This window comes from Coturnix japonica, chromosome 20 (genome assembly GCF_001577835.2).
Source record: "Coturnix japonica isolate 7356 chromosome 20, Coturnix japonica 2.1, whole genome shotgun sequence".
NCBI classification, from domain to species: Eukaryota; Metazoa; Chordata; class Aves; order Galliformes; family Phasianidae; genus Coturnix; species Coturnix japonica.
Genome location: NC_029535.1, coordinates 5,252,630 through 5,268,337, shown reverse-complemented (window position 1 = coordinate 5,268,337; position 15,708 = coordinate 5,252,630). Strand labels below are relative to the sequence as shown.

The 15,708-nt window shown below is 36.5% G+C and overlaps 1 protein-coding gene across 7 annotated transcripts in view; it reads left to right on the top strand.

Annotated features, from left to right (window-relative positions):
- SULF2 (sulfatase 2) overlaps nucleotides 1-15,708 on the top strand; it is a 140,468-nt gene that overhangs the window by 84,468 nt on the left and 40,292 nt on the right. For 6 of the 7 annotated variants that reach the window (XM_015881536.2, XM_015881535.2, XM_015881541.2 and 3 more), the window contains 3 exons: nucleotides 2,293-2,474; nucleotides 4,035-4,262; nucleotides 9,803-10,042. In XM_015881536.2, the coding sequence (XP_015737022.1) occupies nucleotides 4,088-4,262; nucleotides 9,803-10,042 (415 nt within the window). In that variant the 5' untranslated portion in view covers nucleotides 2,293-2,474; nucleotides 4,035-4,087. Of the gene's footprint in view, nucleotides 1-2,292; nucleotides 2,475-3,277; nucleotides 3,338-4,034; nucleotides 4,263-9,802; nucleotides 10,043-15,708 lie in introns of all 7 variants that reach the window. The other variant, XM_015881540.2, reaches the window with a different exon arrangement.

The following is a 15,708-nucleotide window of genomic DNA, read 5'->3' as shown; positions in this document are numbered from 1 at the left end:
CTTACTGTGCAGTTCCACTTCATGCCTTTCATGCTGTTACCCTGTTCTATCGTGGCTGCCATACCAATTCTGTACTTAGTGCTTTGCAGCGCACGTAAGAAAGAAAAAGATCAGTTAGTGTAAGCAAAACTAGGCAACAGCTTTGTAGAAATAGTCTTAAAGCAGGATTATCTTACGTATTTAATATATGAATTAATTTGATATCTTTGTGCTTTTTCTATTACAACAGGAGTACTCTTGATTATATTGACCTAACATAATTGTTTAACTTAAGTAAAGTTGCACTAGCTTTGTGCACAGGATGGGTGTGTGGCTGGTATTAGCAAGGTTTGGAGCTGCACTGTGTGCTGGCTGCTATCAGCTACTGGGTTGACACACAGGGATGTTACATCTGTGCCAAGCAATACTAATCAATAGCTTGACAAAAAACACCATCTGGGGATAGGACTGACATCAGTCATCCTTGTGCATCCTGCCTGTGCTGCAGTGGAACTGACAATAATTACTGAGGGCAGTATTAAAAAGAAGTTGTCCTTCCTTGGTGTTAAAGTTACTTGGGAGCAGAACTTGTCTCTGTTCTTTTATAAATAGAGTAAATGCACTAAAATCTTCGACTTTTATGATGTAACTTAGTGTAATGTTCTGCGCTGCCACACAGGAGAACTGAGTTTGGCACTATTCTTATTCCCCATACTAGCAGGAGTTAAGAACAAAAAGAGGCAGCTGTATCTAATTCAGGCTATGAAGGGAATCAGGGACTTGTTAAACTCAACCGTAAACCACAGAAAATAAGAGGACCAGACTTTCTATACTGCAGCCTGCTCGGAAGTTGTAGGCTTGATGAAGCTCAGCTAGATGACCCAGCTGCAGAATGTTTGATGCATTTCTGATAGCACTTCCCTAAATGTAAAACAGGAGTGGCCAGACCAGTCAAGTTCATATATGTAATCTGGGAGAAAATAGGAGGCGTACCTAATTCTCATGAGAACCACTACAAATCAGGCATCTTTAATATTGGAGGATGGCCTGCGGAGAAGCATAAAGCAGTGGACCATCTGTGCCACTCAGAACAAAATGCATCATTGGAGTGGGTGCTATATTAAAAGTGAAGGCAGATTGGGGCATTGCCGGCAGACTCTTCGTGCTGCTGTTGAGTCACAGTTTAACTTGTTGATAGAAATGGGGGAAGAGTTATTAATGTGCTTTATGTCATATTTCCTTCCCTGAAGTTCACTGAAAGCAAGGGGTTAAAATACTCATCTATATTTGACCACTGGCAGTCCATGCAAGAGACTCTTCTGTTACTATTCTCAGAACTATTTAAAGCTGGCTTTTAGGTTTTACAGCAAATATGCTGTTAGTAGTGGCATGTCTTTCTTTTATGAATACACTTTTTAAGAAATAGGTTATTTTCTAAAATTGCTTTAATTTTCTTACCTAGTTACTGGTGTGAGTTTTGCACGTAATTACATGCTTTGAGCTGGTTCCTGGCAGCACTTACCCTGATAATAACAGGAACATAACTCATGAAAATAGTTGACAATTTTCCATTGAGGAGGGGGATGAGAAAGAGATAACAGGTTTGGGGAGAAAATGCCTCTTGTACTTTACATGAAGTTCTCTTCTCCATCTGCAGCGTCCTCTCAGATATAACTAATTCTTTTAACCATAAATGTACTCATTTGGTAAAGTAGCTATGGAACAGCAGTTTAAGTGCATCCCTGAATGTGTTAAGTATTTCACAGATAGATAAGCAACACTCTGAGCTGGGGTCAACTTCTGTTTTTAAATATAATGGAGTGAGTGAGGGGCAATAAACTTTGAGGAAAAGACAGACTGAGGGGAAAGAGGCCATAAGGTTACTTCCATGCATGTGTTCAAAAGAAATGAAAAGAACAGGATGAAGATTATCACAGATTATCATATGCACAGCACTCTTCAGTGAGTGTAGTTAAGAGCAGATACAGCAAAAAGGGACAGCCTTCCAAATGCTGCAAGAAATGAGAGCAAATGCTATTATTCAGAGAAGTGATTGGCTAATGTACAGTAGAACAGTAGAAAAAAACAACAAAACATTAAATTTTAGACTGTCAGAAAAATAGAAATGATAAAAGCATCTGTATTATTCTTTTTTGTTCATTTTGTTTTTTGTTAAAGTGTAATACGTGTGGAATAATCTTGGAAGATCAGAAGCCATTTCTCTACCTCTTCCCCCCAGAAAACCAGTATCTAGGAATATATATGTATGCCTGCTAAGCTGATGTTTTTCTTTCCCCTCCTGTTTTGAAACAGATCCAGCTTTGCTTCTCAGGCTGCTTTTGACTTCTCTGGACGGTAGCAACACATTGAATCTGACATGATTCTTCGCAGTTCTACTGCTGCAGATGGAATTCTGAGTACAAGGAATGAAAATTGATAGGACTTACTGGTGCTTGTTCTTCTGTAGCCTGGCAAGTCTCTGATCAGCAGCAAAGGTACTAAAACTGTATCTGCGAATTTAGGAAGCTGGATTTTTCTCTTTCCCTACCCACTGGAATAACTGCAAAGATATGTAAAATTAATCTTTATTTTTGATGAAGAAAGTTGATTTCACCTGCTAGTAAAACTCAATAGAGAGACTACTAAGGAAGATGGATTTTTCTTTTCTTCAAAAACGTGTTAGCATACATTTTTGGAAAGCAGCCTTAGTAAATATTGCATCATACTTTAGTGCATATCTGTTGACTTATATGAAAATTAAATACCTATTTCTTAAATAAGCATAGAATTTGAATATAATTTTTCAGACCAGTGGTTTTGCTATTTCATGAGAACTTTCTTAATAAGAATTTATCTCAAAGAGCAGACACTGAGAGAGATGAAGTAATAACATGGCTATGAAATAATCTGCTTGGGGAAAAATTGTTCTCCCAAGTGGCTATAGGAACAGGATAGCCAGTGTATTTATTTGGATGAAATATACTTGGCTGGGTTCTTTCTACTCAGGCATTTCTGGTCTTTACAAAAAGCAGAGAGCCTCCCTTGTGTCATTATTAATTGATTTTTTTTTTCACTGCATTGCAAGAGATCATTGGCAACAGTCCAGGAAGTGGTGAGCAGCAAGTAAGGAACCCATCAGAAACTCAGTCATTGATCACTAGGTCTGATGAAATAATTAGTACTTGATATTTCTATGCAGTTTCATACCAGTATTTTAACTTCTGAAAGCAGGAGAAAATCCCTTTATAGCAGAAGACTGAGCATAACTGTGATTTCAAAAATGCTCGTTCATTTTTAGGAATCTCCTTGGAGGAATGGCCAGACTGCCTTTTCTGGCTCACTGGAAGGAGCAGTATCGGTTAGTTTTGCTCTGTTTTACAAACAAGTCGAACTGGGGGAACTGTGTTTATGGTGAAGTAAAGTCTAAGGCAGTGCAAAACATTTAAGTGCATTCCCAGTCATTTGCCGTAGTAGCCTTTGGTACTCAATAATACTTTAAAATCTTGGAAACCAATAGAAATGTTGAAAGGAAATCACACTATCATCAAAGCTGGAGACTTCAAACAGTATCCTACGACAGTTTCAGGGTCTGGACTGCTCTGTACTCTAATGAAATCTGTAAGATAAAACAGTGTATAAGAAGTCTTCTAATTTGACGATCCTTTGTGAGTTTATAAATGTGTGGCAAACTCAGTGAATTTTACTGCTGCTTAAAGATATACATAGATGTGTTTTTGACATCTGCATTTTTTGATGCAGTAAGCAAAAATGTCATCTCAGTACATCCCAGAACCTTAAATAGGAAGATTACTTTTTATGTGTCAAAGCAGGAGTAAGAGTTTGATGCTCTACTGTGCCCTTGAAATTGCTGCTGAATTTGAACATAGAGTGAAAACTTAATTGTATATGTAGGTATCAGCTTATGAACTGTGAATTTTTCAAGTTTCTGCTACTAGTTTTTACTTTCCCTTGGAGGTAACTTTGTTGTTGTTCCTTTGGAAAGGGGGTGCTGAGGGAAAAGTATAAATAAATGCATGTTTCTTTCTCTCTTATAGGATACCTGCAAACAAAAAAGAAGCAGAAGATATTAACACTAAATCAACACAGTATGGCACAGCATAGTCTTGTCCTTGGACTGTTCATGATGGTGGCTTTATCACTGTTGGATGGAAGTTCAGCTTTCCTGTTAAATCAGCGTCTAAAGGGAAGATTTCAAAGAGACCGTAGAAACATCCGCCCAAACATCATCCTTGTTCTTACTGACGATCAGGATGTAGAACTTGGTAAGAAATCAACATAACATAAAGAGAATTTTAGGTAATGAGTATAGTGCTGCTTTTCCTTGAAGACAGATGCTTGTTTTTAAAATAATTATATATATGTATAATATAGATACAGATATATTGTGTGTGTGTGAAAAATACTAAATTAGAAGGAACAAGATAGAAAAAGTTGGAACTTGAAACTTAGCCTTATGTAGGTTTCCAGTTGCATGCAGTTGAAGGTAGTAGCTACTTAAAATATCAAACTTCCTGTTTCTGTGGAAATATGAGATTCCTGTCTATCTGTCCTCATCTACGTGTCTAAACTGTGCTTCTGGCAACTGCAAGTGTAGCCTGGGAAGCTACATGCCTAAGCAGTAGGTTTTAATTCATAACTGATTATTGCACCATGTAATTACCCAAATTTTTTGTGTAATTGCAGGCATACATTACGTACACAACTTTAATTTTAATTGCTTAAATCTTACCTAACATATTCATACTATTCTCAGTATTGTCCGTTTAGATGTGTAGTTAATTACTGGCCAAGATTGCTTAGTGTGAAAAGGTTCTGGAGTGCTATTTATGCTATTTTCTACGTAGCTATTTAATGCTATGTTAATTGTTGAAGAAAGGAGATTAAACATGCTTTGCCTAATGATTTGGAACAATGAATTAACAGTCAGAATTTGGGTTTTCTTGTATTACCTGAGCTAGCTTATATTTACATAATGTCTGCACTTAGGAGAAGCGATTAAAACAAACCAGTTTATATTTGTAATTTCACATTAAAAATACACTTTTATGTGGCTATAAAGCCTGAATCATGTGAAAGATGAGAGCTGCTATATGTGTGGTCTGGTGGGGTTTTTTGACAAGCTGCTATGCCAGATTTCTAGTATCAGACCTCAAAGAAGAAATGGAACACAAATAAAAGTCAAGTTAATTAACTTGTATTACTTCTATACTTCTCTAGTTGAGAGGTTAATCACATCAATATGGCAATGTTCTAATAGATGCTTCCTTTTTATCAGTATTACTGCATGTCTGTGATATTGTGGTTGGTTTTGGTTGTTGTTTATTGTTTTGTTTTGCTCTTTTGATGTTGTCACTTTTCTTTTTTAAGTGGTGATTTGGATCACAAAAAGCTGTTTTAATAATGCATACCTGAAAGAACCCGCGTATTTTATCTTGCAGGCTCAGAAGGTGGTCCTAAAAAATTTATCATCTTCTATTTTATGCTAGCCCGCTTGTTTCTGATGCAATTGTTGAAGTCCTTTGGGCAGTATATTTCTCTTCTCATATCTTGATGCTTTCCAGTTTCAAGTGTAATGGGCACGTGCCCACATAAATTAGGATCTAACTAAGGAAAATCCATCCAATGAAGCTGTGATTAGATACTCGTCATCTGTGACTAGTGGCTTTGTGAGACCCAATATTTGTTTGAATTAATTTATTTTTTCCCTCTTTTCTACTGAGCTGTCCGAGTTAATCAAAGTTGGCATTAGTGGGGGTTGTGGTTAATGCATTTAAGAAACATGAAAACAAGATATGAACTACAAGTAAAGCTAAGGAACACTTGCAAGCTGTGACAGCATAGCAGAGAAAGTTGTGTATAAGGAAGATTTCAATTACTAGGAGTGTTCTCCAACTGATGGATGTTGTAGCTTTCATTTTTCTGTTGCAGCTACATTTGAGTCAAAAAGGAGCACAGTGCAGCATCAAGTGCCCCTAACAGACTCTTCTATTTAATTTAAGGTAGTTTTAGGCAGGTGGGGTTTGCCAGGAGATGTGGCTTTTTCAAGAGAGGGAGTTCAACGTTTTCCTGTTTGCGCTGCTGCTAATCAAGAGTTTATTTAGGAAACCAAGACCCAGTCTGCTATTGAAAAAAAGGATGAGACTGGTGAGGCACTGATGAAAAGTGTGTAGAATCTCCAGGTCAAAGGAGAACAAGTGTACACTGTAATGGATACAGATGGAAAAAGGTAAACGAGAACACCAAGAACCACTGAAACATACATGCGCAGTTGACTATCATTTTAATCAAGAGTCGTAATGAAAAGGTGAATAAAAAGAAGAGGAATGTACTGATGATGAGAAATAATTAAACGGAACCAAATACTTTTTCCCCCATTAGAGCCATGCAAGTCTGTGTTAGTCCTGTGTGATGGACTCAGTCTCTCCAGTTAATTAGGTTGCCCATCATGTTGCTGTGGTTTAACAAATCAGCTTATTATCTCATAGCTGGAGAAGTATCTGATTATTTAGAAAATATTTAAGCCATGTCAGAGTAGTCCAAGCAAGTGGTGATACATGTGTTCCTACATGTTCCAATGTGTGAGAAAAATAAAAGAAGTGTCATGGAGATAGTTTCTTAGTTATCATACATAAAGATAAGTGTCTTAGAGCTGTGTTAAAATTAAAGATTAAAAAAAAAGGAAGTGAAGATGTGAAAAGGATGTCTAACGAGGTTCAAATAGAAGGCTTTAGGGGAGTGTGCATTCTGGGATTGTGAACATATTTGCATGCAGATGCTGCTTCTCAAATTGTCCTTCAGAGTTGACTGAGTCACTTGAGACTTGAAAGCTCTTAAACAGGTGAAATTTGCTAAAACTTGTGTAGATTATGACCTCAGACAGCAAAACACAATTAATGAGAAAGTCAATGTTATTTCATGAACAACTGCTAAACCGATAAAGGATTTTTTTTCGCTAGCCCTGATTGCAGTCTTATTGAGTAGATAATGAAAGATACTTGTATTTTTATATGTTGTTACATGCCAGTACAGGCTTTGAATAATTCTATTTCCAATATAACATCCATTTGGAGAATAAAATTAGATTAAGCACTTTGCTATATTGGATGTTTTTTCTCTGTAGCATTTGTAAATATAATCGGTTCTCCTGTATTGCAGTGTGTTGTGTTTTTTTTTCATAACGTATTAAAAAGTAAATTTGAATTCTTATCTAGTGGTATGAATAGGTATCTAGATACCTTTTAACTTTATCATGTGTGAGCTTAACATCAATGTCAGGATCCCACTGAAACATGTATTTTTAGTGTGCATTCTCCATTAATATTAGTCAAAATATTAGCCTAGTCCTTAAAGTGAGCTGTGAAGAGATGCTGAGTGTAAAGTTTTAGACACTGCACAAATTTCAAGCGTAGTTTCAACTTAGTTTTTTCTTTTGGTTAAGTGAGAAGTTTGAGTGCATCAAATGGATTTTAATTAGCTATTTTCATAGTCTTGTAGATTTTATGTTTTTGGAAAATAGCATCGAAATTCCACATTTAACTACTAAATTATATTTATTCATTATCAGTGCTTTTTGACATGTCACAGACATTTTCTGTATCATATATTGACGCTTTAAAGCATAATTTCTCTTGGTACATGAGCTAATGAAACCTCAGAAGATTTTTCAGCTCAAAAGGTGATTTGATGAGGTTCCAGCTGCTGATTAGCATTTAACTAATCTTCTGCTGTGGAAAGATCAACTTATACTTTTTTTCTGCAATTCTATGTTTATACTGGAGGCAAGCTGAAGAAAATAAGCTTTGGTTGGCTGGTTCCAGGCTGTTTAAAATATTTAAAGCTGGCCTATATAGCATTGCACGGAAGAGTATGCTGGAGTTTTACCTTCCACTGGTCTGTCACTCCATATTAGTTGTCAAGCTAGGGAAGCAAATTAGATCATAAGTTTTTGTATTAGAGACTGTTGATATATAGGTCCTTGTAATTACAGCAGTTTCATTAAAGACAGTTAGCATCCCCCCAAGGGGAGTCTTAACATGTGCTGTTATTTATGCACAGATGTATCTGTCATCTAAAGGAGTTGTTAAATTGTATTTTAATATTGGAAGGACAGAATTTCAGTCAGCCTACTTGTCCTTGGTCTAGTTCATAAGATGACACAGAGGAAACATCCACAGTTTTCAGTCACGTAATGCGTAACTGACTGTTAACTGTGTTAATGTCTTTGAAGAAATGGAGGCTTCTCCCAAAATGCTACTTTCTTTACAAGTTATAGACAAGTTCTATAGCACAGTTATAGAAAGCAAAAAAACCCACTTGTTTTGTTTGGAACTCTTATTTCAAAATGTGGAGTTCACCAAGCTCTGAAGAGAAGGTCAGTAACTCACCCTGGTTCTTGTACCAAAGTGATGTGACAAGAATGTACTCCGATCTGAAAAATGCACAGATTTTCTTTCTTTATTATATTCATTCCAACAAAATGATCTTAAGAAAACGACTGCCATGTCAGTTTTAAGATGAAATGATATACAGGAGCAATTAACCTTCATTCATAGTTACAGAGAATCAGATTTCGTATTTGGCTTATGACCACTTCCCCTCTAGGTTTTTACTCCTGGTTATATCAATGTTCTCTGTATCAAATTGACCTACTGTTGCAGTTTCATAATGAAATCCCTTCTTAAAGAGCTTAGAAGCAGCCTAAACCCATCATTGACATACAGTTTGTGCCAGATGGTTGCAGGATACATTGATTAAAGCTGAACTATGAATCCCACTCAACCTTGGGTAAGTTAGCCCCAACCCTACTACAGCATAAACCAAGTTTATCTAGGTTTATCATTCTAGTAGAACTAATTCAAAGCCTTGTCTTAAACAGGTGACAGCCTTTTGGCAACTGTGTGTTTTTTAATAATACCTGGCAAAAAGACGTTGACTCCCATTACCCTAAATCATCCAACTCCCTACTGGTTAAACTTGCTTGTTTGTTTTTGGATTATGGTTGTGTGTCCCAACTACTCGTCTAAAACCTTATAATACAAAACTAAGCCTTAGAAAATCTAGAGAATTTTAGCTAACCCCTTTATCAAAGTGGATCAAGTGGATAGAAAGAACTCAGTGAGCTGGTTATGGAAATTGTAACGAGGGCTTTGTTTTATTGCTACCTCTTCCAGAAATAATTCCCGCTAATATTAAATTTGAGAGAAGAGAGTGTTTTATGCAGTAGAAAACTCTACTAGACCTGGTTGAACAGAGGGTTTGGAGCCATCCCTTCCATGTGAACAGTTCTGTGATTACAACCCTCAGCAAAAAGCATACTGCAGAAGCAGAAAGCTGGCACAAAAGGCAGTGCATCAGGTATCTTCAGAAACCAAGGATTAAATAATACAAACTTTGGTCAGACTTGTTGCACAAAGTTAATTTCACCCTCAGGCCGCATTATCTCAGTCTAATTCACGTTGAGTCTTGCCTTCAGCTACTGGAACAGTACTAGTGGCTCCAGAAAGGCTGTGCAGACACTCTAGGTTACAGTGGGAAATCTTGAGCTTAGAGAGAAATTCAGAAATCTTCATGATCTGTGTCAGCAGGTTTGAGTTCAATCTTAAGTTAGGATTTGACTATTTTACCCTTCTCAGAACCATGGGAAAACTTCCTAAGTGGGGGGGAAATGTATCTCCTAGGATTTAGGTTTCCTATGAAATCACAGTGCTGTTACTACCTGTGGTTGATTCTGGTGGAACCCGTGAGCTCTTTGCTGGTATGACTGAAACAGGAAAATATTGCTGAGATGGTTTTCTTTTTCCAGGTTCTATGCAAGTAATGAATAAAACAAGACGGATCATGGAGCATGGAGGTGCTCATTTCATCAATGCCTTTGTGACAACACCAATGTGCTGCCCATCTCGCTCCTCTATTCTTACGGGGAAGTATGTGCACAACCACAACACCTACACTAACAACGAGAACTGTTCTTCTCCATCCTGGCAGGCTCAGCATGAAATACGTACATTTGCTGTGTACCTCAACAACACAGGATATAGGACAGGTAAGATCAAGACTAACTCTACTTGAAAGTTTCCTTAGCCTTTTTAGTACAGAGGCTAACATAATATTTTAGTTCATTTTCATAATGGACTGCAGCAGTGTGGAATGCCATAGCTTCTGTTGTGCATGTAGGTTGTAGGTTTAGCTTCCTTGTTCGTTTACATGAGGAAATGTAAACAAAAACAAAAAAGAAAAAAGCCTCTGCCATCAACCTTTACAGATGAGTAAATGTGCATGGTATAGGAACAGAATGTCTTGCCTTGGCACAGCAAATGAAAAATATGCCCTGTAAAAGAGGAGAAATACAATGGAAGTGATTTAATGATTTGAATTTTGCATAGAACAGATAAGTTAATCAAACTAAGAATGCAAGAGAAGGATACTCCCCTTCTGTGCATTGGGGCAGAGCAATCAGGTGGATTGCTGGCAGTTCATTCTCAGAAATATGTTTAAGGTAAAATATCTGAGAAACAATCAGCAAAATCATATGTACACTTGAGAAACAAATATTCGTCCTGTACATTTCCTGCTCCTTAGGAAGAAAGATCCTGTAGAAAGGATTTCAGAAAATATGGAGCACTTGTTTCATGCTTGTTTCCTTCCTGCGTTCTGCGTACATGAGATTTAGGTTCTTGCCAATTACAATTGCATTTCCTGCTAAATAAATGCTTTCTGTCCTGTCAAAAAAATAGGCATGTTACTTGTAGTATATCTGCTATAGTAGTTCAGTTATTACTGGTAGTACATATTCATGCTTTGAATTTAAGATTGAACTTGATGGTGCTTCCAGAGTATAAAATTTAAATAGTAATTGCACTAAGATCTTTTTTAGTCGTTGGTAACCATTCATGTGTGCTGTGTGTGCCATTACTGTAAAGGTTTGGTCTTAAAACAAATAGGTAATTTCCCTGTTTTGTTTTTTAAAATAAAGACTTGAATTAATGTGGAAAGAAGTAAATTAGGGGAAGTGTGCGTACTGAGTTAATTGGTTGCTGTTTCCCTCCATTTATCATTCCTGGCACTAATTGTGGCGATCGTATGAATACCACACCAAGAGTTATTCTTCATTTGTTTTGTATTGCTGATATTTGTTTGTTGTCATATTTTTTTATATGTAGCAGCTATATTTTGAACACCTGCAAGGTCTACTGATTTGTACAGCTGTTGCAGATATCCCAGTAGTTAGGTATTATACTTTTATATTAATGTTTACATTTAGTCTCAAAATTTATATTGAATCTCTATTATCTTTTCTTTCTGTTTCTGTGAAGTTGCAAGCTCAATGTATTGGGATATGAGAAATAGTTTTACAGTCACAAAGTGATCTTAAGGTAAAATGAGATCTCCATTTGTGTAGCTTAACAGGATCTACTGTTACAGAAATTTAAATGAATATTGCCATTTCTGAAGGTTTTTGTTAATTTCTGGTCTCCGAATAGAACCTTGTGTTAACCAACATGGGGGATCAGCCAGCATCAAGGAAGTGTTTATTTTCACCTTTTATTTCCAAAGATCTCAGCAGAATTAACCTGTTTGAGAAGCAGCACAAAATGGCACTTTGGAAATACAATTTGCACGATTTCAAAAATAACGTGTAAGGAGGATATTCCTGGATGTTATGAGTACCATCTGTGGTACATGGTGTCCTTAAACATGACTGCAGTAAAGGAAGATCAGGAAAGCACATGAGTTAATTTATAGATCTATTTCTTAGAGGTCTGTGGTGTTGCTGGCATAACCTGCTAATATGTGATTTAGCTTCCTGCTGCTTTTGTTTATTTGTTTTCTTGAAGAAGAAAAAGCAGTCATGGTGAATTTGGTTTTTGCTTAATATGTAAGCTCACAGCTCTGAAATGGGAAAGCTGTCATTTTGCTGGATGGGTTGTTTTTTTTCTTAATTCATAGGCCAAGCCTTCTAGTGTTTCCCTTTTATGTTTTCTTTTTTATTTACTCTTGAAAGAAAAAGCTGTACTCTCCTACTGCTTTTAAGCTTCCCTTAGTCTTATGTTGTTTAGATTATATCCTTGCCCTTTTCTCCATAATGCTGATCTCCCTGTGTTTTATTCTGTTGCAAAAGACAGTTCTGCTGGTCATCCTGCATTGTAGTATTTTTCCTGAGGCGTTTGTGGTTTGGATCCATGTAGACCTTTGGGAGATGTGCTGATGGTTTGCAGGCAGGAGGGATCTGTGTGGTGTGCGATTCACCTCCACAAGTTTCAAGTAAGATGTGCAAGAGTAGATTGAGAAGGTGGGACTTTCCTGTAATTGTTTCTTAGCTTCAGCCTTGGTTGCCACCTTTATATTATTCAACTTTAAAGTCCTACTAACCAGTGACTTGGCTGTATAGAGGTGAAAGTAAGATACTGAGCTCAAGGTAATTTCTGTCTCCACGTGGAAGTCAGGATTTTGACCCTCATGTGTAAGACACACTGTTGCTTTATGTGAATCAATTAAATATTGTGACAGTGCAATGACTGGCTTGTCATCCTGCAATGGAAGCCTTCAAGGCAGTAGATGTTAAAGGTGTGTCTTCCTTTACATTAACCTGTCTGACAATGTAAAAATTACCGGTGTTATGAACAGCAGCTAAAAGGCCAAATTCTCATTATGTAGCCAATACATGCAGACACCAGATCTCTAATCTCAATAAGCAGTCAGTCTAGAGCATTGCTCCATTACGTATTGTGGGGTTCGGGGCAAGAAAGGAACAAGCCAAGTCAATTAATGAATTAATCTTTAGAAGAGTTCCTGTAAGCAACATCAGAATTATCAGGGCCTTAAAATAGTGGTTACTGGTACTTCAGCCTGGAGCAACAGATGATTATGATGGAAAAGAAAGAGACCCTGTGACAAACGTTTCTGAATGTCAGAGGATTTCTCTGCCAGAAGTTCCTGTGTAAACATTCACAGCAAAGAAAACATCCTGTTTTTATGAATATATACATCTTTGAATGAGACATCTTTTAAAATGCACAATACTTTGTTGCTTGCTTGATTCTAACAACAACAAATAGTGTAATATCTTATAAGAATACATGTTTGAACTTTCCATGAAACATTACTTAATATAAAAGCTTCTCTTTTCCATCTGCCTGGCTGGCTGAATGATTTGATCTTAAAGCTGTTGACTGATTCCAGAATATCTTGTCAGTCTTATCTGCAGTCAGGAAATTAAAATACGTGTTTTTCTTATTAAATTCAATAGAATTAGGGATGGTGGGCCAAATTCAGCCTTGCTTTTGCTTCACTGATTCGTGCTGTTGTTTCAGTGATTTTTCTGCAAGAATTCTATTAATATATGTTAGAGCGTAGTGTGGCACATTATGCAGCAAATACAGTATATGCCTTGACTAACTTATCATCTTCATTCCTGTTGAGCAGTACCCCATAGTAAAGCTAACTTTTAAGTTGAGTTAACCTATTAAAAAAGGAAAACGCTGCTTGTTGTGTGGTAATATGTCAGTATGTCACTCTGATGGAAGGTTGTACTTGAATTATGCAAAGAATTAATTAATATACGTCATTCTGCACCGTTTATATATTCTGAACTTGGAGAAAAGTCATTGTTGGAGGTCTGTCTCTGCCATTATAATAAATTTCTTGGGAATAAAAGGAATAATCATTCTTAGTGCTTTCACTGGGATTTATAGTAATTAACTAATGACTTCATTAAAATTCAGTGACAGCCTTCCATTTCCTCCCTCTAATATTAGGTGAAGATGACACAGTGGTTGACTGCATTCAAATAATTATTTTTCCACTTCACTGTCTGAGCCTTTGGCATTTTTAACTGATCTTGACATAAAATTGTAAGATAGAAGAGAAAGGCCATTGGTAAATGTTTATTAAAGGAGGAATGAACGTGAAAAATATACAGCCAGGTTTTAATATCTTGATGCAAATCCAGAGAAAAATACTCTGGTTATCAGTCAGCTGCTGCAGAATTCACTCTACACAACAGTTGGATTTATGAACTTAACTGAAGTTGATCTTTGTGTATAATTTTTTTGGTAGGGAACAGTTGGTAAACTAAGGAGTCAAACTGTAGACAGATGTAGACAGAATAATGCAGTATTTTCTGCAAGGCTCATTACATGTAAAGAGCAATATTAAGAAGAAATGCAATTTTGAGTATCATTCTGATATTGTAGTCATTGTGCTGTGCTGCAATTCTCCATCATGATGTGTGCATATAAATAAAACAGACTGAGTCAGAATGATGTCCTGTGTGCAGGGCAGCTACTGAAGATCTGAAGGCCATCTTTTATTATTATAATTAAGTGGCTTAGGAGTCAGATGTGGTTTTTACATGTGATTTGGACAATTAGGAGCTGCATTGTTAAGATAGTCAACTCCAAGACATATGGGTGATGTTTGAAAACTGGGTATCACGTTTCTGAATTATTTTACTAGAAAGTAAATTAGTTTCCTTATATCTTTTTCTCTCTGTATAGAAAAATTAGCTTATCTAGGGCTGTCAAACTGTATCTGTTACTTCGCTTCAGATCTAATGATCTGAAAATGAAGTGAAAGAAAGCTTCAGCCAACTGGATATATCATGATAACAGTCATTGTAAAGGTAAACCAAGAACCTGTGCTGTAAAGGATGTAAGAAGTGTGCTGATATTCACCCTGAGCACACATCCATGTTTCTGCTTCTGGCAGACTTGGGTCTGTGGCAGTGAATTATTGAGATGGAATATCCTACAAATATTTTGGAGAATGACATTTTCACGCAAAACATATTTCTGAATTTCCTGCTTCATGTGTGTTAAAGTCATTTTTCTTCCTGGCTCTGACTTCACATCTATATCATCAGCTGGTTTGGAATCAAGGACACATGAGTCTTTTCCCTCTGTTTCTATGAACTGAGCTCGGTGCCTCAGTAATTTCACTTTAAACGTGTTATGATGTATGATAACTTGGTGTGAATGCACTAAGTAGAGTTATGTTCTGATGATTATGCAGAGATTGTAGAAATGAAACTCATCTATATAGCTACTGTTTTATCACCCGTCTTCTGCATGTAGCTTTACGTTATTTAATGCACATTTTAACCATCCCAGAGAGAGGAATATGTGCATTTCAGTGAATAACTCACTGAGTAAAATCCACGAAATAGCCTGCAATCAAATAAAACCTTCCAGGAGTCGGAGATGAATGCATCCACAACTACAGAAATAAGCCAGTGCCTGTAGCTCGCTTCTTTCCAGTCATATTTTATTTCCCTCATGCCCTCTTTCTTATTTATTCCTCTAATCTATCTGTTTTCAACAAAAAATGTTGTAGATTGTGAGAAGCCCCTCTTCTTTTTTTACCCTACTGCACTGTATTCTGCTGATAGGATGCCAATTTGAAGTGTAATAGCTTTGTTGTATTGATTTATCATTTCAAGCAAGAAGCAATTCATAGCTTGGTATTTTATCAGAAGTACAATTACCATTTCATAGCATTCAGAATAGCAGAAAAACTAAAGGGAATGTTTTCACATTTGAGAAAAAAAACTTAAATCTTTGTTAATTTAGATCTTTTAAGATGACAATACTTTCAAGAAAACCTGTTGGCTTTATCTTCTTTGCATTCTTTGCTTTTGCAAAAGCCAATTCTTTTGTTTTCTTTAAATTTAACTTAACAATGTAAGTTACTGAATATAATTTTCCTAAGCTC